Here is a 25117-nt window from a genome sequence, read left to right on the forward strand (position 1 = left end):
CGAGACAGAGTGGGAAGCAGAACAGGCAGATCGATGAGGTACACTGCTGAGGGGAGCAGCGGGCAGGTCAGGAGAAGTCTGCCACGCCATGTGGGTCACCTCCGGGGCCGGGAATCAAATTTGTGCTGCAGTGGCTTCAGAGAGCTTCATAATGCAGTGTTGTAACCCATTGCGCCACCAGGGAGAGCCTGGAAAACACCCCTTTGAGAAGCAAAGTTTAGATAAAGTTGTCTTCAGTGTGATGTCTGGTGTCAGGACACATGATAAAGCAGGGGATGATTGCTTGTGAGGATGACTGGGAACTTTCATTTCTCCCACACTTCAGTCCTGTTAGGCAGGTAGGACAGAGCAACAGCACCAAAGAGTGAGCTCAGGTGAGGGGGGCGGTGGTAGGAGGAGCCAGGTCACCTCTGGAAGTGCCACCAGGGAGGCCTCAGTGTCCCCATGAAATCTCAGTTCTCTAACTTCAAACAATTCAGGATTTCAAACAATTCCAAAGATTATGCTCAGACACGTTTTTCTTAGACAGATGCACGCAACATGTCCACACACCCATAAACTCACATGCCTCAAGCTTCTGTTTCTCTTCTAGCACAGACTTTTTAGAGGAGGTGCCTCTTGGAAATGCTATCACTGAGGCAGTTTTTGAGCTCAGGGTCTGTCCAGGGCTGGGTAGTAGTCTCCTGCTAGTCTCTGTAGGACATTTGATGCCTCCTGTTACAATGCAAACTGGCCAGAAAACACAGGAGCTGAGTTTTATGAGCTGGTGTGAGGAACTTTAGCTCTGAGATTCCATCTGAAAGTGTCTTCTCTCTTCTTGTCAGATCTTTGACTCTGATAATAAAAGGTACGAAGTCCCAATGCCTCTGAACATCCCTCCATCTCCCATCGGCTCCCCCGAAAACCGTCTGTACAACGTCGTCATTCAGAACAATCCTTTCGGGATCAAGATTCAAAGAAAAAGCTCCAATACTGTGATGTAAGCACTTCTTATTGGCTCTGATTAGGGCGGGTCGAGGTCGAATTCCAGGGGTTCTAATTAATGCACAAGAAATAGTCATTGTAAAGACTCTTTATAAAAGTGCATGCTTCACTAGAGGGTACATCTACTTCCACCTACTTGTGCCTGCAGAGACTTAGTTTTCTATTAGTGCTACATTGACTCAATAAGAAAATGAATCAATCTGAGGTTTACAAGAGTGAAATGTTGCTTGCTGCGTGATAGAAAGGTACTCTGCACTCAACACGCCTGCTGTATTGAACAGAAAATCCTGTTTATTGAGAACAACAGTAACTTAGGAGAGGTCAGTCCCATGAGCCTCCATCTAAGCACGAGGAGTGGGAGTCAGCAGAGAGCAACACAGGTGACTCGGGACAGAGAAATGGCTCCCTACAGACATGGCTGACTGTCTTTCCATGATGTTAAGTATGAAAGAAGTTGTCTCTCACACGCTTGTCACTGCTGAGTGGAAGGATGTGAAGGTCTGCAGTTGGCCTGGGACTGGACTGAAGTCCCCCGCCCAATGGAAGCTGTCCCCCTTGTGAGCCTCTGGGCAGCTGTGGGCTCTCTGACCACATGTCTGATTTTCTGCCCGTTGCCTTCTTGGTGAGAGGCCCTTTGGCCAACCCAGAAAAGTCATTCTATGATTTTCTGCCTGTTGCCGTCTTTGGTGAGCGGTCCTTTGGCCAACCCAGAAAAATCATCTAAGCTTCTCCCCCTGTTGGAAATTCCACTTAGACTATACCCATTGAGGCCCACATCTGTGTCAGCTGATGTGCCCGGCAATGCGAAGTAGCAGTGAAAAGGTGACTGACGCACGGTCCTTCTCCCCAACCCTCAAGGCCATGACCCAGAAGAGGGATTCTCAGCCTTGCAAACTGCCCACTGAAAATACAAACCAGTGCCCCCGTGGGGAGTCACAATCGTTACGTCCTGATTGGGTATTCCCATGGTATTGGAACGTGTATATATACATGTGCAGTCCCTCAGGATTCTTAGTCGCTGGGGAGCCCGATGTGCCTGTCTTTGCTCTGGCCTGAGGTCAGCTCAGCAGATGTGTCTCTGTGTTGCAGTTGGGACTCCCAGCTCCCTGGCTTCACCTTCAACGACATGTTCCTTTCCATTTCCACTCGGCTCCCCTCCCACTACATCTATGGTTTGGGGGAAAGTGAGCACAAAACTTTCAGAAAAGACATGAACTGGAAGACGTGGGGAATGTTTGCTCGTGGTGAGCCACCAGCGGTAAGATGGAAAAATATGATGCTCAGTCAGTTCCTTGCTTTGTAAGTTTGTTTTAATCATAAGCCCTGGATGGCGCCCCATGAATCAGCCTTACCTTATATTGACAACTTCTGCTCTCAGATGAAATAAATCACATGGTATGTGCTCTTCTCAAAATAAAAAGTTCCTCTGTGATTATAAGTTTTATTTAGTTAATATACTTTTAATATGTTCGGTGATTCAGGCACACATAGAATAAGATACTGTCTTATCTAATGATGCATGGTGTGCGTTTTCCTGAGGCTTGGGGATTAATGAGTAGAGACATGCAGAAATAGCGGCAGCTGTGTCATGCGTGCTGTTGTAGGAGTCTAACAAACCAGGAGGGCGGAGGGGAGGCCGCTTAGCCATTTACCTGGGGCTGGAGGGGGAGGGTCCAGGAATTCCGGATAAAGGACATGACATTGTAGCTTCCTGCCTGAGTGGTCCCTTTCTCTTTGGGTGGTGATAGGGCCATAGTCTCTTGCATTTGCACTTTCTGATTGTCCACCTTCTCTTCCCCATGACTCCCCCAGAACGAGAGGAACTCCTATGGCGTCCACCCCTACTACATGGCACTGGAGCAGGATGGCAATGCCCATGGAGTGCTCCTGCTGAACAGCAATGCCATGGGTAAGGTGCCAGCACCCGGTCCCCTACATGGCTGTGGCCCCTCTATTGGGGTCTGAAATAGCAGTAGAAATTGGGACAGTTTAGGGCAAGAGAAATGAAACATGTGAACTGACTTTCAGTCATTTATTCAAATGTATTAAGAGCCCTTGCTAAGAGGTGTCGGGACTAAACTTTGACTAAATAGATTCCCTTTCTTATGTGACCTTGTTTTACTGTGACACTTTCACTCCTTCTTATGAGTGATACAAGGCTGATATTATGTTTTGGGTCCCTGCAAACCCATCTCCAATTCCAATGCACGAAAGAAGACTTTCTAGAGGAGGTGGGCATTCAAGAGCATGGAAATGGAAAAGCTGGGGTAGAGTCCCTATCTCAGTGATTCACAGTCCCATGGATTTTTAATGTTTGTTTTTTTTAACAGATGTGACTCTCCAGCCCCTCCCTGCACTGACGTACCGGACCACAGGAGGGATTTGGGACTTTTATATGATTTTGGGACCAACTCCAGAGCTTGTCACTCAGCAGTACACCGAGGTTGGACGTCATCCTGTCCCGTCGCAGAGATAGATGAGACATTAGGTAGACAGGTGGACAGACAAATAGATCTATAGAGAGATAGATTCTGTCTTTATTATAACCCACAAATGTTACTGGGAATTGCCATGTTCTTAGCCCTGAGGCAGGACAGTGTTTTTTTTCCTGACCCTTGGTGTCTCTGCTGTATCGCTCCTATCTGTCCTGAAAGTCAAGCTTCTATGTTAAGACCTGACACTTACATATTGAAACCTCATATCTCTCAACTACTTGTTAAGTAGACTTTCTAAGAATGTCTAATCTGTAATAACCACTGAGTAGAGTAACTGTAATAACTTCCTGAGTGGAAGCTGTGAAGTACAGGGGGATCCTCTATCATCCTGCATCCCCAGGGTGGTTCCACATTTATATATTGGCCTGTCTTAAATAAGGCCTGTTAGAACAGACTGTTCTCAGTAGAATTTCTCACATCACCTCAAATATAAGCCAGTCATCTCTTCTTTCCTAAGAAGTTTACCTGGACCCACTTTTCTGCTTTATTCTAGTTGATCGGCCGGCCGGCAATGATTCCATACTGGGCTTTGGGATTCCAGCTGAGCCTCTCTGGACTCCAGAATAACACTGAAATCACCAGTTTCCATCAAGAAATGATGAAAGCTAATATTACTTTTGTATGAAACCCACACTTCACCCTGGTTAAACTAGTCATGAGAATGCATAGCCAATTATAATTGAAAATATCTTTTTGGAAATTATTGATGACTAGTTTAGTATAAAGAAAATGTAGTTAGTCCTATGTGGAATACATGCTTTATAAATTTGTTTCGTGCTTCCCTTTTAAATCAAGGGTTCAAAATTGAGAGTTGTGCCTATCCTTCAGACCTTAGCTGTACAACTGGAAGATGTTGTCACTCACTGCCTCTTGCTAGGACTATCCCAAAATAGTCTTTATGACTGGACTTAGATCATGACTCTGGGGACTCCTAAGTAAGACTTGCGTGGCAATGATGACAATTTTAGGAGGTTATATTGAGCTGATTCTTGGAGAAAATGGTTGTAAAGTGACAATGTAAAGACAGCAATGGAAACCAAGTCTTTACCTTCTCTAAAACACATGCAGGAAGCAGAGGAGAATGAACAAGCACAGGTGATTCCTATGCTGGAATCAGAAAGCAGTTTCAGTTATCAGAATTGAAAAGTCAGTCTAGAAGGGTGATGCGCTGGATGGGACGGACCTGCCTTGGGCCGACCAGCAGCGTCCTCTGTGTGCCGAAGGGGTACTGCAGCAGACCGAAGCACCTTTTTGTTCTTTGTAGGATGTCCTGCATGTAGGCCCCAATTACAGAGACCGGAAGCTAGACTTCACCCTCAGCCCCAACTTTCAAAACCTCGGTTTCCTGATTGAGGACATGAAGAAAACGGGCACGAGATTTATTCTTGTTCTGGTAAGTATTTCAGTAGATATGGTTCCATTTTTATATGTTCATGGTCCAAAGATTATACGATTCATGGAAACTATGTGATGGGTACATGAGGCTACTCTATAGTTTTCACAACTTTCTGTGATTCTTTAATTATTTTTTAAATTTTTACAAGTGTGTAAAGGAGGAAAGAACAAGTGCAAAATGGCTTTAAAAGATGACATTTCCCGTATTTATTTTTCATAACTGAATGTTACCAGGACACAATTTCTCTGTTGCTGTTCTCTTGCTGGTTAGGAAAACTGAGATATTGCAGAGAGGAAAAAGTCTGTTTCACACTAAGTCTCAGAGAGAATAACTATCCTAGTCTCCTGTTTCTGTCAGGGGGGTTGGAACTTCTTAAATTGCATCATTACCCAGCAGCAGAAGGCTCAGGGGACTTATTTCTTCTTTATTAATATTTCTTCTTAATTAAAGTCATAAGCAGATCAGGAATAACAGTTATTTTGCGCTGACATCTACATCTTGATAAACAGAAGTGGGGTGGTTACTCGCAAATGGCCCTCCCTTCTGGCTGGCAAAAAAAACTAGAAAGTAGATCATTATTTGCTGACTTGGTTCACTCATTCATTTTTTCATGTATTAATGAAACACTGGGTCTGAAAATTGCTGTTCTAACTAAAAGGTGTGTGTGAATAATCTAAACTAATGAATAAGTTAATGTCCTTTTTCTGATAGGAAATTGATTCTGTTGGAAAGAGACAGACGATATAAATAAACCTAAAGACAGATAATTTCAGTTGGAGATGACATTCACAGCAACTGCAAGATAGGAAACTATTCATAAGACTAATTGGGGTTGGGGGGGGCTTGGGATGGGGTAAACGGGAAGGCCCCTTTGGATAGACAGGTTGTCCACAGAATAGAAAAAGAAGTTTCCCATTCTCAGGCCTGCTGCTATCACACCTTAAAAGGAGGGTAAAGTAACTTTCCCCACTCCAGGGTAATATCTTCTTAACCTGGTTTAACATACTTTCCTTCCTCAAGAATTGCAAAGGGATATATCAATAGATTATTTTATTTTTCAGCTACTCAACATAAGTCAGGTTTTCCATGGGTTCCATTTTTGCAGTGAGATCTTTCTGTACTGTAAATTGTTATGATTTTGGAGAGGAATTTTCTTGAAGACATTTTTCTTATATTTTCTGTGTTAAACTCTTTCATTGTAGGATCCAGCCATTTCTGGCAACGAGACTGCATACCCCACATTCAGAAGAGGGCAGGAAAATGATGTTTTCATCAAGTGGCCCAATAGCAATGACATTGTCTGGGGAAAGGTAAGCCCTGGGAGAAGGTGCCTGTGGTTAATCTACTTCATAGTGTCTTGACTAAAAGATTCAATCTTGGCAAAAGCTACTGGCTCATTAATAAGTTATGAATGAATAGAAATTCTTCTGATACTGATTAATGCAACATATGTTTCTAACAGCAAGGTTACAGTCTAATCCTCTCAGATATCAGTGAGCTAGAAATATTCTAGAACTATTGTCTGGAGATAGTCTGATGCTCTACTCCTCATGTATTCCAGCTGGTCATGGACGACTGGCACCATTCTTTATTTGCCTAGAATTTAGGATTTAGCAATCACAAAGGACCCCACTGAAGATAACTCCCAGTCACAACACTCAGAACTTGCTCTCATCTTAGTCCTATGATGGCTTAAGCAGCCTCCTTATCTAAATAAATCCTGTAAATTCTCTCCCTTTCCTCTTGTTTTAATTCCTTTTGGTGGCCTCAATCTTACCTTCATTGTTTGATTAGAGCAACAAGATTTTAGTGAACTTCCTGACTCTTAGCCAGGACTCAAGTTCTGCTCTCTAATTACACTATGCTGTCTCCTAGCACGCAGGGGACTATGAACGTTTGAAAATTGTCTTCGTAATTTGCCCAAGTCATATCTTCTCTTCAAGACCAAATCAAAGTTCCCTCTGAGGACGCATTCAGTGTCCCTCAGCTCTCCTGCGTCTCCCCTTTCTATACTATCCTCAGTGTATCACATACCACAAGCACTTAGCTCCCGTCTCTGAGCTCTTTGAATAGGAGTATTTTTCACTTAAGTCTTAGTAGATAAACTTTGTTTAAAAAAAGATTTCATTTATTTGTTTATGCATGCATGCAGGCACTGGGGTGTAGGCCAGAGGTGGGAGGATTCCCCAGAGCCAGAGTGGGGAGCAGAACAGGTAGATCTGCTGCTTAAGGGGAGCAGCAGGTGAGACAGGAGAGGTCTGCTGCACCATGTGGGTATCCTCCCTGGCTGGAGATTGAACTCAGGCCATAGGGGTTATAATGCTGAGATTTAACCCTAAGCTACCAGGGAAGACTCAGTCGATAAATTTTGTAAAGAGAGCCTTGCATGTAGTAAGTATTTGGTGAATTAATGAGCTAATCAGTAGAGATAGTTAATGCCCATCTAGTTAATAGGTGAAACTGGTCAATATTTTGTGACAAGAAAATGAAAGTGAAGTACTTTCTCATGTGTACCTTTAATGGCTTATGTTTTGTTTAAATCCAAGAATATGCATATACTTAGGGTCCCTACCAAGTCATGATGCTGCTTAAAAGTAGTGAAGCTGGGCCCTCCCTGGTGGCGCAGCCGGTTAAAGCTCAGCACTGAGAAGCTAAAGCCACTTCCACATGAGTTCGATTCCCGCCTGCCCCACAGGTGACCACATGGCGCGGCAGACCTCTCCTGACCCGCCCGCTGCTCCCCTCAGCAGTGTACTTCATCGATCTGCCTGTTCTGCTCCCCATTCTGTCTCTGGTGAAGGCTCTTGCCGCCCGAGTCTCTGGCCTGTACCCCAATTCTGTATGAACAAATAAATAAATCTTAAACAAACAAACAAACAAAAGTAGTGAAGCTGAACCCTGCTTGGTGGTGCAATGGATTAAAGTGCAGCACTGCAAGCTGGCTGCAGCCGCTTCAGTGCACATTCGAACCCCAGCCCCAGAGGTAGCCCACACGGAGCAGCAGACCTCTCCTGACCTGCCCACTGCTCCCCTCAGCAATGTGTTTCATTAGATCTGCCTTTTGTGCTCCCCACTGTCTCTGGTGAATCCTCTCACCACCCCTGCACCTCTCACCTGTACCCCAGTTTTGTATGCACAAATAAATAAATCTTGAAAAAAAAAGTAGTGAAGCCTATGGGTTGTGAATGAAAATCAATCTTATTTCTTATAGGCACAGCTCACATGGGTTATTTATAAAGGGAGCGTTGCTGTGGGTCTCTGGCAGGCGTCTAGGGCACTGGTAATCTGAGAGAGGGCTGCTTGGGGATAGATCTAACAGATTTAGTTTATCATTAATTTCAAAAGTGAAATTTCAGAAACTTAAAGGATGTGTCTAGAGACTGAAGCCTATGTTTCACCTAAGAGAATTTCATATATTCAGACCTTTCAGTTTGATGGCAAAGGCTCCCCTGGGTTTTGTGGGGCTGGTTGTCAGGATAGTGTGTCGTGTGAAACAACTCGCGGCCCACGTCCAATGCCTTTCAAGGTTTGAGGTGTTTTTCTCTCTGTCTAGACTTGTCCATTACTGCCTGGCGTGACTGTGGATGAATCCCTTGACCATGAAACTCAGGTTAAGGTAAGGCACAGAGACTTTGCTCTACATTGCCCTTGACGTCTGGATACGTACGAGTTAGTTAGTTTTATCCTGAGAATCATGTATGTAGTGCTAAGTTGAGAGTGTTTGTCAACAGGTAATTTTTTTGGCTAAAACAGATGGTTGAAATATGTAAAGGGAAATCAAGGGCAATAGGGCAATGCTCCTTTTCATGTGCACCTTCACTGGCGTGTGTTTTATTCATCTCCATTGTTGTTTGAAAAATAATGGGCAAATGTCCAGGCTGTTTTCACTGGAGATATGAGCAGACTGGGTTTTTTTTTTTTTTAAAGATTTATTTATTTATGCATGAGGCGCAGGGGCCATGAGAGGATCTGCCAGAGACAGAGTGGGGAGCAGAACAGGCAGATTGTCGAAGTACACTGCTGAGGGGAGCAGCGGGTGGGTCAGGAGAGGTCTGCTGCGCCATGTGGGTCACCTCCGGGGTGGGGATTGAACTCATGCTGAAGTGGCTTTAGCTTTTTGTGCTGTGCTTTACCCCGCTGCACCACCAGGGAGGGCCCCAGACTGGGTTTTGACGAATGGTCTATATTCTAGAGAGAAGGAGGAATGTCCTTCCTGGAACTGATGCCACGTCAGCCAGCGTATCTAGCCTCCTCGCCAGTCTTTGTCCTGGGTGACTGGTTTCCTTCATTTAACCAGTATAGAAAAGCATTTTTATCTCTGAAGTCCCAATGTTTAGACAGCAGCAATTCAATTTCCAGTTCATAGAGCTAATTGTCCTGTCATATAATGAAACCCAGCTTGAAAAGGAATTGAAGACTGACCTACTTCCAGGAAAATAAAGAATAAGATCAGTCTTCCCTAACCTTTTTGTGTCCAGCAAACTTGAAGCCCCAGTGCAGAGCTGAGGTTAGGTTAGGTGTCTTTGCCAAACATCTGCTCATCTCCCTGCTGTGGATGGGCTGAGACCCAGCGGGGGAGTATGTGTGATTCTTGCAGCTCTCCAGAGCCCACGTGGCTTTCCCTGACTTCCTCCGTAAAAGCACAGCTGCGTGGTGGAAGAAGGAAATAGAAGAGCTCTATGAAAACCCTGGAAAGCCAGAGAAGAGCTTGAAGTTTGATGGACTGTGGATTGTGAGTGTGTCCTTGGGTTTGGAAATCTAAGCAACCAAAGCATGGAGAGGCAATTCAGAGACCAGCAGGGGCTGGGACTGGAGGAATGGGAGGGAGGGCTCTTTGTCATCGAATTAGGCTCCTGGGATCTCTGTGAGGTCATGTCCTCCCTGGCAGAGACCACTCAGGGAATCTCTTTTGCTTACTCATTTCAGGATATGAATGAGCCATTGAACTTCGTGAATGGATCTGTCAGGGGCTGCAGAGATGAAGTTCTTAATAAGCCACCCTACATGCCGTGTATGTAAATAACTCCCTTGCTTAAAAGCTCTGAAAGGTTTCCTTTTATTGTCAAACTAGAACCTAATTTTGGAGAGAGAAAATTCTCTCAAACATGTCATAAAACCTCAAATAGAATATCTTGAATAAGTACAAATAAATGAGTTATTAATTAAGTCTAGAAATAGTGACAGGCTGTGGTAAGATAGAACCCAAACAGTGCAAGCCCCCCTCCCACCCCACCCCCATCACAGTGAACTGATTGCTCAAGCTACACATACCCTTGTTTCCCAACCTCCACCTCCCCCGCTCCGCCCAATTTTTGACTATAGAATGACATGAGTGTCTGGTCCAAGCATTTTTATGGACCCTTTAGCACACTCTGATTATCCTGTGAAACAAATAGAACCTTGCCAGCAAAGCTATCTTGCAAAATTGAATCCTCCCACCTCACAGAAATGCTGGAAGGAAGTGACTCACCTTTTAAAAACTACTTAACCAGGAATTCATGGGACAGAATCTGGAACCCAAGTTTCTGGAGGTCTAAGTCATGGCTGTGCTGTCTTGTTCTTGGACTCACTCACGGCCCCTCTCACTTCCCTTCTCCCTTCTTTTCCTCGCCCCTCTTCCTTCCCTGACCCACCCTTCCCCCCCCACTCTCCTCCTCCCTCCCTTTTATTTTCTGTCACCCTTCCTGCCCCCCTTTTCCTCCTTCCTCCTTTAATATTTGTGTGTCGCACAAGTGCTGACAAACTAGATAGATTCACAGACATAAATACAGTATCTATTCCTTGAAAACAGCACTATCTAGTGGAAACGAGAGTTCTAACAGGACTTTATTGTGTTGATGAACAGGCTGTGATAGCGCTCCATAAACATTAGAATTGGAGTAAAAAGAAGGGTATACTCCCAGCTCTAGATGCTGTTCTTGTGCTTTATTAGCTATTAAGTCACGGGGCATGATTTGGTAGACAAAAAACAGCTGGAAATTGGAGCAAGTTATTGCCAGAAACAAATGCCGAGACCTGGGGCGTGGTGAGGGTCTGGAGAATAACTTGGCGTCTCCTCTCAGTTTTGGGCTCCAGGGACAGAGCTCTGAGCAGCGGGACCCTGTGCATGGACAGCGAGCAGGTGCTGCCGGATGGCTCCCGCGTGCAACACTATGACGTGCACAGCCTGTACGGGTGGGCGCAGGCCAGACACACGTACGAGTGAGTATGGCTTTTGTCACTGGCACGAAGGATCACTGTCCACATTGCTGCTTTTGTCATACACTTATTGAGCTTGATCAACGTGATGTCACCTCATGCATGGATGTCAAAGTATCAGGCGTGGTTGCTCACACAACCACAGCACCGCGGGAGCTTGTTGAATTCACTTATTGCAGGTAGGCAAGGTGTTTGATGTGTTTCTAGGTTGGTTCTGCAGCCAAATTTTAGAATGTTTGCATTGTCAGGACAGGGAAATCCTCTCGCGGTAATCACAGCCCCTGCCCATCTGCCTGAGCCCAGTCACCTCTGACCTGCTTCCCGTCGCTGCGGGTGGGCTCGTCTGTAGGTGTCAACCCAGCTGTGATGATTGTGTCAGCCCCTCATTGGTTTAATGTCTGCAAGGTTCATCCACATGTCAGCACGCACAGCCCTCAGTCCACTTGACTCCTGCGTATTCCATTGTATGGAGAGTACATTTGTTCGCCTGTCAACTACACATATAGATGGTCCCCACATTTTGGCTATTATGACTAATTAAGGTATGAATATTCATGGGCAAGTTTTTGAAGGACATGTTTCTGTTCTCTTGGGATGTATATCAAAGGTTGTAATTTCTAAAATTATGTGTTTCGTATTTTGAGAAAATACCAAACTAGTTCCAAAGCATTTTGCAGCATTTTACATGCCCACCAGAAATGCATGAGGGTCTTGATTTTTCTGTGTCCTCCCCAACACTTATTATTGTTCACATTTTAAATTAGAGTCTCTCTCATGGGTATGAATTATAGCTCGTTGTTGCCTTGACTCACTTTTCTGGTGACTGATATTATTGGACATCTTTTCACATGCTTGTAAATGGTCTTTGAAAAAGGTCTATTCATGTTTTTGCCCATTTGTTCTTTTATTATTGAATTGTAAGAATTCGTTTTCTATTTTGGATACAAATCCCTTGTGAGATATATGATCAGAATATATTTTCTCTCATTCTGTAGACTCTCTTTTCACTTTGATGACAATACCCTTTGAAGCATAACCATTTTTACTTTGATGACATCTAATTAATTAATTCATGCATGCATTATTTTTTTTCGCTGTGCTTCTGATGTTGCATTTGAGAAACTTGTCTAACCCAAGGTCATGAATACTTTTATTTTTTCCCCAAGTTTGATGCATCATATGTATTTAAACCTGTGATCCATTTTCTGGTAATTTTGTGGATGGTCTGAGTTAGAGGTTCAAATTCATCTTTTGTATGTGGATATCCAGTTGTTCCAGTGCTGTTTGTTGAGAAAAGTATACCCATCAAATCATTTCAGCATCTTATCAAAAATCAGATGACCATAAAGAAGGCTTATTTCTGGATTCTAAATTCTATTTCGTTGATCTATGTTGCTCTGTTTTGATTAGTGATGTCTGGTACTTTAAATTTGTTCTTCTGTTGTCAAGGTTGTTTTGGCTATCCTGGGTTCCTTTTATGTGATGAATAAGCATCAGCTTGTAGATTTCTTTATCTTTGAGATTTGGGGAGTACTTGCTACCCTAACAATATTGAGTCTTCTGATCCATTAATATGGACTGTTTTTCCATTTCCTTAGATCTCCCTAATTTCTTTCAATAATATTTTGTAATTTTCAGTGTATACATTTTTGATCAATAGTTTTCTAAATATTTTCTGCCCCCTTTCCTTTCTTTATCCCTTTCAGATTCCAATTATGTGTATATTGGTACCTGTGAGGAGGCTCCATTTACTTTTCTTCACTCTTTTTCTTTCTGTTCCCAAAGTGGATCAATTTCAGCAATGTATCCTCAAATTTGTTGATTCATACAACTACTAGCTCAACTCTGATATTGAACCTATTCAATATCAGTTTTTATATTTGGCCCGCTTTAAAATAATTTCAGTGATTTTATCGATGTTCTCTATTTAGTGAGACATTGCTGTTATGCATTCCATTAATTTTCTAGTTGTAATTTCCTTTAGTTCTTTGGCCATTTTTGTAACATCTAGCTTAAAATCCTTGTCCACTAATTGCCCAACATCATTTCCTATTGCCTCTGTGTACACACATAATTCCTTGATTCTTTGCATGACTTAGTGGTTTTGTTTAAAATTGGGCATTTTACATAATAAATTCTAACGACTGGCCTAAAAATATCTCCCCTAATTTCACCCAGACCCTACCTCTATGTAGACATGCAGTTAATTAGACTTTTATAAAGAAAGTACATGACTGAGGGGTACATAAGGACCCCAAACTGTTAAGGAATACACCTGTGACTAGGGCCTGGCCATCTAGCACAGCCAGGCAAAGAAAGCATACTCTTGGGATGAAAGATTTTTGATAGACTTGGGATGGAGGCAAAGAGACAAAGAAAGAGAGAGAAGGGAGGAAGGAGAGAAAAGGGGGGAAAGAGAAAAAGAATGAGAGAATTCCGAGCAACAGTTTCCCAGTGCAGCTCTAACACTACCCATCTCCCTGTAGCAAATGCCCAGCTACTATAGGCTTGACCTGAAAGGGTTCACTAAGGCCCAAGAGCTTGCTGTAAGCCAAATATACCTCTTGGTGGGGAACCACAATAGAAGGGGTTAGACAGGTCTCAGAGAGATGGGACGGGAGAGACCTAGAATCCCAACCATACTATCTAATCCCCGACAGTTGAAATAACAACTTCATTATCTCTTCCAAGGACATGGAGCAGCCCCCGCCCATGTGTCTCTCATCCACATGTCTCTTCCAAGTGTCTCTGCATGCGTCTTCTCCACATATCTCTTTCACCATGTGTCTCCTTCCTTCACCCTTCAGCCCACCACCATTTATATATCCGCCTGTCCAGTGGCTCCCTTTCAGGAGGTCCAGGTCATGGGACTTGTAATCCAAGGTGGCTGTGCATCCATGGGGGCAGAATTGGCACCACTGTACTGTGGTGATCATCCTCCTTTCATGAAGGTGCATCCTGTAGCAAGTGGGGTCCACCTTTAGGTGGTAATAGACCTCCAGTCATCCTGCTGTGAAGTCCACTGAGTCTCAGCATCCTTTTTAAGTAGCAGCTGCTTCCAAGAAGCTCTCTGCTCAGAATGGAGCACTAGGGCTGCTTCATGCCCCAGCTGAAGCTACTCTCTGCAATGAGGTTTGCGAACCAAAAAGGAACCAGGCTATAATGTAATCAAGGTCATCACCCATGTCCAAGACTAAGGGGCTGTCACAAGGTGTGTTCCACCAGGGTCAGGGCATTGGGGAATGCTACCGTGTCAAGCAAAGAAGTGGTCTGAGTTCAGTTTCTTTGTTTTGCAAGTTTGGGGTTGAATGACAAGTCTGGAGATAAAATACTGCAGTGTAAGACCTTGTATAACCATCAGCAGAGGCTTCTTTTCCTTCCATAGTCTCCAATAAGGAGAAAACCAGGAACGGCTGAGTTAAGCTGCACTCGATGACTCACCCAAGAGTCTCAAAATGGCCATGAGAGACAAGATGGAGTCTATAAGATTCAGAGTAGATTTCACAAGTGCCATGACTATCCACCCTCAAATTCAGCTTCTCTTAAAAATGAATGTTTCTTATTGAAGTAACGTTTCATTATAACATTATGTTAGCTTCAGCTTCAGTTCACCTCCTTGTTTTCCTCCAACCAGAGCCGTGCAGGAGGTGACAAGACAGCGAGGGGTCGTCATCACCCGCTCCACTTTCCCCTCTTCTGGCCGTTGGGGAGGTCACTCACTGGGGGACAACAAGGTCACGTGGCAGCAGATGAAAAAATCTATCATTGGTATGTGTGCCAGTTCCCAGGACCTCCGCTGGCAGAGAGCACCAGGGCTGTGTGCTTATTGCTGTGTTGACTGTGTCTAATCATCACTGCATGTGAACAGTGAAATCAACAGGAGCTGAGTTATAGGTGTGGATTTTAGTCTTTATCTCTGTGTCAACAATCTCATCCTAAGTGGTCCCAAGGCTTTCGATGGGTTACTGGAGAGACAGGTCTAACCTACCCTCTTGAAGGGCTGCATTGTCACAACTCACAGCTGTATTTTCTCATTGCAGAGATGATGGAGTTCAGTCTCTTTGGAATACCTTATGTAAGTTATATTGGGTCCATTGCTGGTTATCTAGTTGGACTTCAATATGTCTGTCACCCACAAAAGTTCCACACCCACGCTCTGATTTTGCACTCTATCAGACAGGAGCAGACATTCGTGGTGACTTACTTGGAGATGATGGCAATGAAATGTATGCTCGCTGGATGCAACTGGGGGCCTTTTACCCACTTTCTAGAATGCACATTGGGTCAAAGGTGAGACACCAGCTTATGCTTCAGGTGTTCGGTCTCCTCAAATCAGAACTCCTTTCTAGCCATTGAGTATCATACTTCATTGAGAAAAAACATAAAAATAGAGAGTCTCTATACCTTGGAAATCCATGAAGTTTAAAACCCTAGAGTTATAAGAGGCAATTTAAAAAAAAATATTTTATTTACTTATGCATACAAGAACTGGGGTACAAGCCAGAGGTGCAGGGAGTGAGAGGCCTCACCAGAGATAGAGTGGGGAGCAAAACAGGCAGATCTACTGAAATCCACTGCTGAGGGGAGCAGGGGGCGAGACAGGAGAGGTCTGCTGTGCCATGTGGGTCAACCCCCTGGCCGGGGATTGAACTCATGCTGTAGTTGCTGCAGACAGCTTCGTAGTGCTGCGCTTTAACCGATTGGCGCCCCCAGGGAGGGTCCATTCGGAGGATATTTTATGGCTTCCTATATAAAGCAAAAAGAGAAGTTCCCTTTGCTTTCAACAATTTGAATTTGTGTTTCACTCCATTACATTCAAGTACTGCATAAAGACCCATCCTTCAAATGTGGACACAAGGCTAGACCTGGACAGAGGATGTAGGCGTCCATCATACAAATAGGAGGCGAGTTCTCCTTCCGTAGATGGCTGGAGTGGGGGAAGGGCAGGACGCAGGTGTATAGCCTACAGAAGGGACAAGTGCTTGCTATCCTTTGCTGGTACCACGAACATCGAGTGAATCAGAGGTCACCTGTCATCTGCTCCTTTATTCCTTCAGTGGCAACATCCTGTGGCCTGGGACTTTATGCAATACACAAAGCAAGTCCTCCAGATCAGATATTCCCTCCTACCTTACTTCTACACACTGATGCACAAGGCTCACGTGGAGGGCAGCACTGTCATCCGGCCCCTTCTCCATGAGTGAGTAGCCCCTGTTACCCCAAGTAGCAGACCTGAGCATGTCTGTGAATAACCCTCTGCAACAGTCCTAACAGTACAGATGACGTTTTCATATGTATTTTTTAAGGTTTACAAATGACAATATAACCTGGAACATAGACTCTCAATTCATGTTGGGTCCTGCCATCTTATTCAGCCCGGTGCTGGAAAACGTGAGTCTCCCCTCAGACCTAGAGAACCCCCAGACAATAATCAGGAAAGGCATTTTAAAGATTGTTTGTTAAAACTCACTATTTCTAAAACATAACATAAAACACTTATTTCTAAAGCATGTTTTCCCAGATTTCTACTCACAGCACTTCACACCCGAACTGACTTCTCATTTTTTAGCATCTTTGACACCTTGCATCCTTATAAAGTTAACCTCTTTAAAAAAGTACTTTTCTGTGTGTCTGGAGGTTTTCAGTCAAACATCCTAAAAACTCTTAAAATCATCAATAATAACCTCATTTCTATCTTTCTTATATGGAAAGAATTTTTAAAAATAAAATGAAATATCAGGCTGTTCATCATGATGTGTTGATTTTCTGTTTCAGGATGCTTCTGAGGTCCGTGCTTATTTCCCCAAGGCCCTCTGGTATGAGGCTGGCATCACGGTAAGCTTCCCTATCTTGTCAAGAACAGATTGCTCTGAGCTGGATCGGGGAGGGGCTGGAGCTTTCTTCTGACTTCCAGACACTTATTTTTTTAGGCAAATCATTTCCAGCCTCTCAGCCATAATTGGTTTGTTTAAGTAAAAGTGTCCATCACAGCATAAATAGATAAAACCTGACACCCATATCACTTTCACTTCTCCCCTCCACCCACTCCTGTTCTGGAGAATACAAACAAGTCTATTGCCAGGGCCCTTAGCAAAGCCGAACATCAGGACTCTGCTCCTCAATGCGCGGTCTCCTGCTGAATACCCACCATGCTCCCTGGGAAAGGAAGGGCTGTGAGAGAGCGTGCGTCTGTTTCACCCGTTTACCGTCACCATCCCTTACCTGTATTCTCCCTTCTAGTGGAACCAAAGTAAATCGTGGGGTGAGTGGAGGAATCTGTCCACTCCCCTTAACCACATCAACCTTCACATCAGAGGAGGCCACATCCTACCTTGTCAAAGGCCTGGGCAAAACACTCGTGCCAGGTAAGGTGAAAGGTTTGCTGTCCCCAGGCGGCCCTCTGACCAGAGCTGTGAGGGGCTGAGCCAGATGACAGCCTCTGAGCACCGCCTTAGCAGGGGAGGACGAGCTCCTGACACCACTCTTGGAAAACTGTTGTCTGTAGGTCTGTTCAAATCTCCAGGACAAAAGTTCTCCTGAGGGCAGCAACCTTCACCTCTGCCCTCTGCCCACACTGACAAATGTTGGGAATTTTAAGGGCCACAGTGCTTTGTGATGGTTCTCCAGGAATGAGTGCACCTTCCCGGGTTACCCAAGGAGAGACTATATTTAAGTGCACACACATACACACTTACACACGTGTCACATTAACGAAAACATTTCATGCCCATAAAATAATAGTAACAACACAAAGGGAGAAAAATTAATTTTAACTTTGTGGAATTATCATGGTTTCATGTGAAAGAGGGCTGCGAACCGAGTCTTGAATAATAAATAGGATCTAGATGTATGAAGACAATAGAAAGAGATATTCTGGAAGGATTCCAGAAGGAAAGGTGAATGCGCTGGGTTTAGCCAGCAGCAAACCATACGACTGGAGCATACGCAGGGGAGAGATACACAGAGGGATAAAATATCTGACTGCCAGGTTCTAGTCAGGTCCTGGACCACACAGAGGGAAAAATACTTTGTATTTATTTATTCTGTAGCAATCTGGAAGTTACTGGAAGAATTTTTCTTTTCTCGTGGGGGGCAGGTGTTTCTTTCCAGGAAATTTGTATCTTACATGTTACTTAGAACATATATTTATGTGTGTGTATGTATATATATAAAGTGTATGTGTATCTATACACACATACACACATATATGCACATTACATGTATCTATTTGAAAGTTGAATTTATACCAAATATTTCATTAAAATGTATGTTATTTTCATAGCTTTTAAGTAGCTTGTATTATACTTATTATTAGAATTTTGTGCATTTTTGATGCGTTTTTTAAAATCCCGGGTGAGTAGTAGTTTCAATAAAAGCTGTTCTTCATTCTTACAACCTTCACTTCAGAAAAATAAGTTTTTTTATTTTTATAGCCGAAGAAAATTTATGGGATTGATTGTTGCTTTGGATGAGAATGAGGCTGCCAAAGGTCAGATGTTCTGGGATGATGGAGAAAGCATCGGTGAGTGTGAATGTTCTGGAGAGCTGCGAAAGGCCACATCTTCACCAACACTGGTGTCGTCAGTTCAAAATTTTGTAACCATTCAAGTTGGTATATAGTACATTTCATGGTGGGTTCTTTCTTCTTACTTACAGATGCCTATAAGAATGGAAAGTATTTCTTGGCAGACTTTACAGCATCTCAAGTAAGACTATTTTATTGAATTTTTTAAATTGCTTCCCAATCAGTTATACATTAAATGTTATTAGCTAATGGTGTAAATGTAATATATCTTACTAAGAGGCACTTCCGGCCTTTAGGTTTCTAAATCAGGTCTGTTGATATTAAATAAGGAAGAAATAGTTCTTATTGTGGTGATTTTCTAATGTACCTCACTCTATAAAAATAAAGTTGTAATAATTCTTGTAATGTCCAGGCAGGGAAGGAATGAGTCCTTAAATGTATCACATGTTTCCCATAGATGAAAAAAAACCATTATCTGATGATAAAATTTTGAAAAATTAAAGCTATATGAGCCACCTATTGCACGGTAAGGTGTATAATAGTCTACCTGAATACCTCAGTTGATGTAACAGTATGGAATTTTTTGGCCCCTGGTTGCAGAGTTCAGATTCTGGGCTGAACTTGGCTGATCTTGGCTGGCTCACGTATTTCTGCAGTCAGGCGTGGTACAGTCGGGCTACTTGCATGATCATGGCACACTTCCTCACAACTCTGGGCAGTCATCTGGCTCCTGGATGACCTAAGAAGGTCCTTTTTTCATGTCTGTGTATGACCTTTAGAAAAGAGGAAAATACAGAAGTGAATTGCCTGAGGAATTTTGAAAATTTTCATTTGTACCAATTTGACTAGTATCTCATTAGCAAAGCAAATTCATCTGGCCAAACCCAGAGACAAAGGTGGAATATAATGGCTCATCCAGTGAGGGACGGCCTTGCAAAAGCACGTGGGAAAGGCCCTGGGTGTGTGGGGGTGTGTATGTGTGCATAACTTGTGACTATTTTCCAGTCACTCTACCATGTATACAAAGCGAGTGTATTGACAACCTGTATAGTTTTAGTTGCAGTAGGAAGATCATTCTATGTCTAATCTGGAATCTGCTGGTGTCAATTTTTACCTACTGATTTGCCCTAAGGAAGAGTACACACAGATCTGTTCATGTCTTCTACATGACAGTGCTTCCAGTAATTGAAGATAGCTGCTATATAAACCTTCTGTCTTCTCATCTCCAAATCACAGATCTCTAGACTAACTTCACACTTCCTCAGCTCTGCACTTATACTGGTCAACAAATTTGATTACTTTGCTACAATTAATCTAGATTTCTTTTACAACATAGTGTCCAGGATTGAGAGAATATCTTAGAACTGCACTACCCAGTATCATAGTCACTAGCCACAGGTGGCTAGTGAAATGTGTTATTTGGATGTCACTAGTCTAATTAGAAATATTGTTAAATTCCTTATGACTATTTTTTCCATTGTGTACATGTTGAGACAATAAAAATTTGGATATATTCAATGAAATAAAATATGCTTTAAGATAATTTTCTTCTATTTCCTTGTACTTTTCAAAAGGTGGCAATGAGAAAATTTTAAATTGCACACATAGTTTGTATGATATTTCCGCAGGACAGAAAGGCTTCCTTTTGCAAAGGAATGAACACTTATTTAGCTCATTGACCATTGCCTATTTTTTAGCTAGGTTATATATATATATATATTTTACCATTACTACCTCACATTATGTTATTTAAAAAACAACGTATGTATGAGATGTTGGTATATATAATTCTGGCCAACTGAAGTCTTAAAACTCTTTCCATAGATGTGAGAATCAGGTCATGTTGTCACCATCCTACACTTGCCTTCTAGAAATTAAGTGCTGGACTCTGCATGATAATTACATGTGTACGTTTTTGTTGTTTTTTACTTAGGAAAGTTGAGTAGACACCATTATAAATATTGTTTTTAATGAAACTATTGTTCTGGAAGTTCCAAAGTACTTCATTATTACAAAACGTCTCTTTAATAACTTCTGACTCTAAAATTCCATTCTTCTATTATTCCAAAGTCATGATTAAGAGCTTCTAATTTCTATGTGTCATTTAGTGGATTTTTTTCTAATGTCCAATGATGTGAAATGAAAGAAACTCCAGCTTTTCCAGGGGGTAATTCTAAGTGGCGTGTTGACTTATGTGGGTCAACTTTATAATGTTTGCAGATTTCTGTGCTGTCAGTCCTTTCTCTATTTAATGAACTTCAAGCCAATTCAAGCTATTAAATGGTTTGTAAAATTCCAGAAAAATTACTAATAGGCTCTCCCAGTCATTCAGACTAGCTCCAGCACACTCATTTAAGACAAGTTATATCTCCCTTTCTCACTTTCACAAGTCTCATTGACGCTTCAGAATGCCAATTGAACTTATTTCTTATTTTCTTTTCACAACCACCATCAAAGTCGAAGACTCTATGCTTCTCTCTCTGGCAACTGTCCCCTCGATTGATTGTATAACATATTCGTAATCTTATCTTCCATACTTGCCAAGATCATTTCTCTGTTTGCTTAGCACCAGCTACTTCAGCCCTTACATCCTGGGGTGCGCCTTTGTTCAAACAGCTCTTCCCACTATTCCTTCCCCACTTTGTCTCACTTTTTTTTTTGATAATTTTTTCCTTTTCTTTTTTATTTTATAAATAAATTTTTTGTTATTCTAATTTTTGTACATTTTTTTATCTCAGTTGTAATCCCCATGCACTTCCCACTACTATTTCACCCCTGTGCCATCACCACAGTCCCGTGTGCTCTTCCTGCCCCAGTTTTTATCTTGTCCCCTTCTCACCCTTCTTAGAAAGTCTCTGGTTTATAGTTGTTAGTTGATGTTCTTTTTTTACTTTATTACAATTTCTCTGTGTGTACACACACACACACACACACACACATTTCCTGACCCTTTACACTCTTGCTATGAGTGAAATCATTGGTATTTTTCTTTTTATTTCTGGCTTATTTCACTAAGCATGATTTTTTTCCAGTTCCATCCATATTGCCTGCCACAAATAGCATGAGTTTATCTTTTTGATTGCTGAGTAATATTCCATTGTATATATATTCTACATCTCTTCACTTTTAAAGCTCCTCTTCATCCTTCCATGCTTTCTGAAGCTCCGTTTTTTCCAAGTCCTGTCTTGACTTTCCTGTTCCCACAGAGATTTGCCTTTTTCTTACTACTCATAACAAATACCCACTGTTATTTTTATTGAGGCCTTAATAATGTGCCTAGTGAAGACTAATCCTACATTATTTCAACCCTGTATTGATATGCAGGCAGTTCATGATCTATATAAGTTCCTATATTTGTGGCAAATTCTCCTTAGTCTGGAGATGGTTGGTTCTAATGCTGTTTCACCTGCCATCATCTTGTACAGTGCTTGTAGGTAGGCTGGTGACTGCAGCCATATTTGTGTCACTTGATTCTGTGGTCTTGGGCTACTCATCTGTGAAACAGACTATTACTGCTCTCTTCAGAATCATTATAACAGTTAGTAATGCTCTAGGCAAAAGACACTTTCCTGATGTTGATACTTAGATCTCTTTTGGGCATCCTCAAATTTTGTTTGCTGTAGTAGGGACTCAGGAAATATATTTATGAAATGTTTGTTAAGAATAAAACTGCAACCAGCATAACAGTAACTTGAGGTTTCTTACCATTTAATGTGGAGCATAGTCTTTTAGATGCATTATGTAATTTTTCTCTTCATACATTCTTTATAGAACATATTGCAAATTCACATCATCTATAATGAGTATTTGAGTGACTCAACTCCACTGAATGTTGGCTATATTGATATCATGGGGATAAATACTTATGTGTCACAAGTCAGTATCACCTATAACAATCAGCAATTCATGGAGACAAATTTCTGCTATTCTGATCAGGTATGTCTCAAAGGAATGTTGCCATAAGTTAATTTTATCACTCTGCAAAATTTGCAAAATTATCACCACTATTTTTACCATGGTTATATGTACTTATATAAATCACTCTTTAAAGGGTTAGAGATGTGTGCAGTAGATGACACTCCTGAAAAGTTGTGTCTGAAACATACTGTAAAATACACCTCAGGGCCCTCACTGGTGGCACAATGGGTTAAAGCACAACACTTAAGAAGCTAAAGACACTTTAGCATGAGTTCGATCCCTGCTTGCCCCCGAGGTGATCCACATGGTGCAGCAGACCTCTCCTGACCCACCGGCTGCTCCCCGCAGCAGTGTACTTTGTCGATCTGCCTGTTCTGCTTCCCACTCTGTCTCTGGTGAACCCTCTCACTGCCCCTGCACCTTTGGCCTATACCCCAGTTCTGTATGCACAAATAGATAAATCTTTTTAAAAATGCAACTCAATAGAGGTTTTCCCAGTGTCACACAGAGTTGGATGATAAATGTTCTTATGAAATCCGTCTTAAGGGTTTCCCCAAGAAATTGTGCTGTGTATTAGGCTCTCTCAGGCTTCCATAAACAAATTTATTTATTTCTGAGGTAGGGGCTAAAACAAAAGAAAGAGTGATCCCCTAAAGTTTTTTTTGAGGGGGTTTCACCCTTTGTAACTTATTCAAATTGATAAATCTCATGTATTGCTAAAAATTTGTGCTAAACATCGAAAGGTCCCACCTGCATATAAGGTAAAATTACTTGCTAACAAATGAGTTATATAAATAGCAGGCTCTATTTTTATTTTTTAAAGATTCATTTACTTATGCATACAGAATTGGGGCACAGGTCAGAGGTGCAGGGAAGGTGAGAGGATTCTCCAGAGACAGAGTGGGGAGCAGAACAGGAAGATCAATGAAAGTACACTGCTGAGGGGAGCAATGGGTGGGCTAGGAGAGGTCTGCTGTGCCATCTGGGTCACCTCCCTGGCTGGAGATCGAACTAGTGCTGCAGTGACTGTGGCTAGCTTCATAGTGCTGTGCTTTAACCTTTTACATCACCAGGGAGGGCCCCTATTGGATATTTTAATGGCAGTCATTTTAGTTATCAGGACCAGAACCAACTCACTGGATGATAAATTAGCAGTAGAGTTATCAAGAATAACCGTGGAGGGAAAAGTATCCCAGTTCAGATTGATAAATCTACCAAACGAAGCACCCACTAACCCATGGGCAGAGGCTTAAAGAGAGAACATAGATCACTCTAGTTCCTGTCTTCTAAGTGACCAAGGAGTGCCCGCTGGGATTTGGAGTTTGGAAAAGCACTTTTGTGAGTGCTCCAGCTTCTTTTCTCAGTAGCCATTTCTAGTTCTCTATTTCATAATATTTTTCCTGGAGTACTGAGTTCAAAAGTTCAAAATTACAGTTCAGTTGAGATTGTCCAGAAAATCTTTGAACACCTGATGCTTCAGGGCAGCTCTCCATATTTGTGTCTGAAGTCAGTGTGCACTACAAGGGTGTCCTCAGATCCTCCTCCTGCTCTCAGGGAGAGGGATGAATACACTGCTTTATGTTAAACTGTAATTTAAGGTATGACTTAAATGAGATAAAAATATTCTAAATGTAATATTGTCTCTTCTTTTCTCACAGACACTAACAGTTAATTTGACTAACAAGAGTATCCGTCTAGAAAAGTTAACTAAGATTATGTGGATGGACGGTGGGCCAACAGTTCCCGCCACAACCACAAGCACCACCTCAACAACTTCTCTGCATTCTTCTACCTATACTACAACGAGCCGCACTCCTGTAGCCGTTACCAGTAGTTCTCCATTCACTAGTATGACCACTGCTACCACAGAAACTCTGATGACTAGTTTGCCTGAAACAGGCCTTACTACTGAGAACACTACCACTACCATAAAAACAGTCAGCAGCACCTCAACAACTACTACCCCAACAACCACAACCCCGTTCTCAACAGCCAGTCTGTTCCCTGCAACTACTACGATAGTTACACCTACTTCCACTGTTCCTAATGCCACTCCTGCAGCAAGCCCTACTACTGAGGACACTACTGCTACCGTAATAACAGTCAGCAGCACCTCAACAACTACTACCAAGGCAACCACAACCCCATTCTCAACAGCCAGTCCGTTCCCGGCAACTACTACGATAGTTAGAACTACTTCCACAGTTCCTAATGCCACTCCTGCAGCAAGCCCTACTACTGAGGACACTACCGCTACCATAACAACAGTCAGCAGCACCTCAACTACTGCTACCCCAACAACCACAACCCCATTCTCAACAGCCAGTCTGTTCCCGGCAACTACTACAATAGTTACAACTACTTCCACTATTCCTAATGCCACTCCTGCAGCAAGCCCTACTACAGAGGACACTACCACTACCGAAACAAAAGTCAGCAGCACCTCAACAACTACTACCCCGACAACCACAACCCCTTTCTCAACAGCCAGTCTGTTCCCGACAACTACTACGATAGTTACACCTACTTCCACTTTTCCTAATGCCACTCCTGCAGCAAGCCCTACTACTGAGGACACTACCGCTACCGTAATAACAGTCA

At 42.6% G+C, this 25117-nt stretch overlaps 1 protein-coding gene across 1 annotated transcript in view; it reads left to right on the forward strand.

The window, feature by feature from the left end:
• The window catches only part of MGAM2 (maltase-glucoamylase 2 (putative)), a 63203-nt gene that overhangs the window by 34466 nt on the left and 3620 nt on the right, over positions 1-25117 (forward strand). Inside the window, exons 26-47 of the mRNA XM_012720786.1 lie at positions 825-979; positions 2074-2242; positions 2797-2893; positions 3315-3427; positions 3973-4098; positions 4744-4872; positions 6078-6185; positions 8429-8491; positions 9473-9607; positions 9802-9886; positions 10938-11076; positions 14708-14841; positions 15114-15148; positions 15250-15363; positions 16131-16273; positions 16380-16464; positions 16849-16908; positions 17314-17438; positions 18507-18595; positions 18730-18779; positions 22370-22534; positions 24175-24609. Of these exons, the coding sequence (XP_012576240.1) occupies positions 825-979; positions 2074-2242; positions 2797-2893; positions 3315-3427; positions 3973-4098; positions 4744-4872; positions 6078-6185; positions 8429-8491; positions 9473-9607; positions 9802-9886; positions 10938-11076; positions 14708-14841; positions 15114-15148; positions 15250-15363; positions 16131-16273; positions 16380-16464; positions 16849-16908; positions 17314-17438; positions 18507-18595; positions 18730-18779; positions 22370-22534; positions 24175-24609 (2754 nt within the window). The remainder of the gene's footprint in view (positions 1-824; positions 980-2073; positions 2243-2796; positions 2894-3314; positions 3428-3972; positions 4099-4743; positions 4873-6077; positions 6186-8428; positions 8492-9472; positions 9608-9801; positions 9887-10937; positions 11077-14707; positions 14842-15113; positions 15149-15249; positions 15364-16130; positions 16274-16379; positions 16465-16848; positions 16909-17313; positions 17439-18506; positions 18596-18729; positions 18780-22369; positions 22535-24174; positions 24610-25117) is intronic.

This window comes from Condylura cristata, unplaced genomic scaffold, assembly GCF_000260355.1.
Source record: "Condylura cristata isolate star-nosed mole 26May11 unplaced genomic scaffold, ConCri1.0 scaffold00005, whole genome shotgun sequence".
Taxonomy (NCBI): domain Eukaryota; kingdom Metazoa; phylum Chordata; class Mammalia; order Eulipotyphla; family Talpidae; genus Condylura; species Condylura cristata.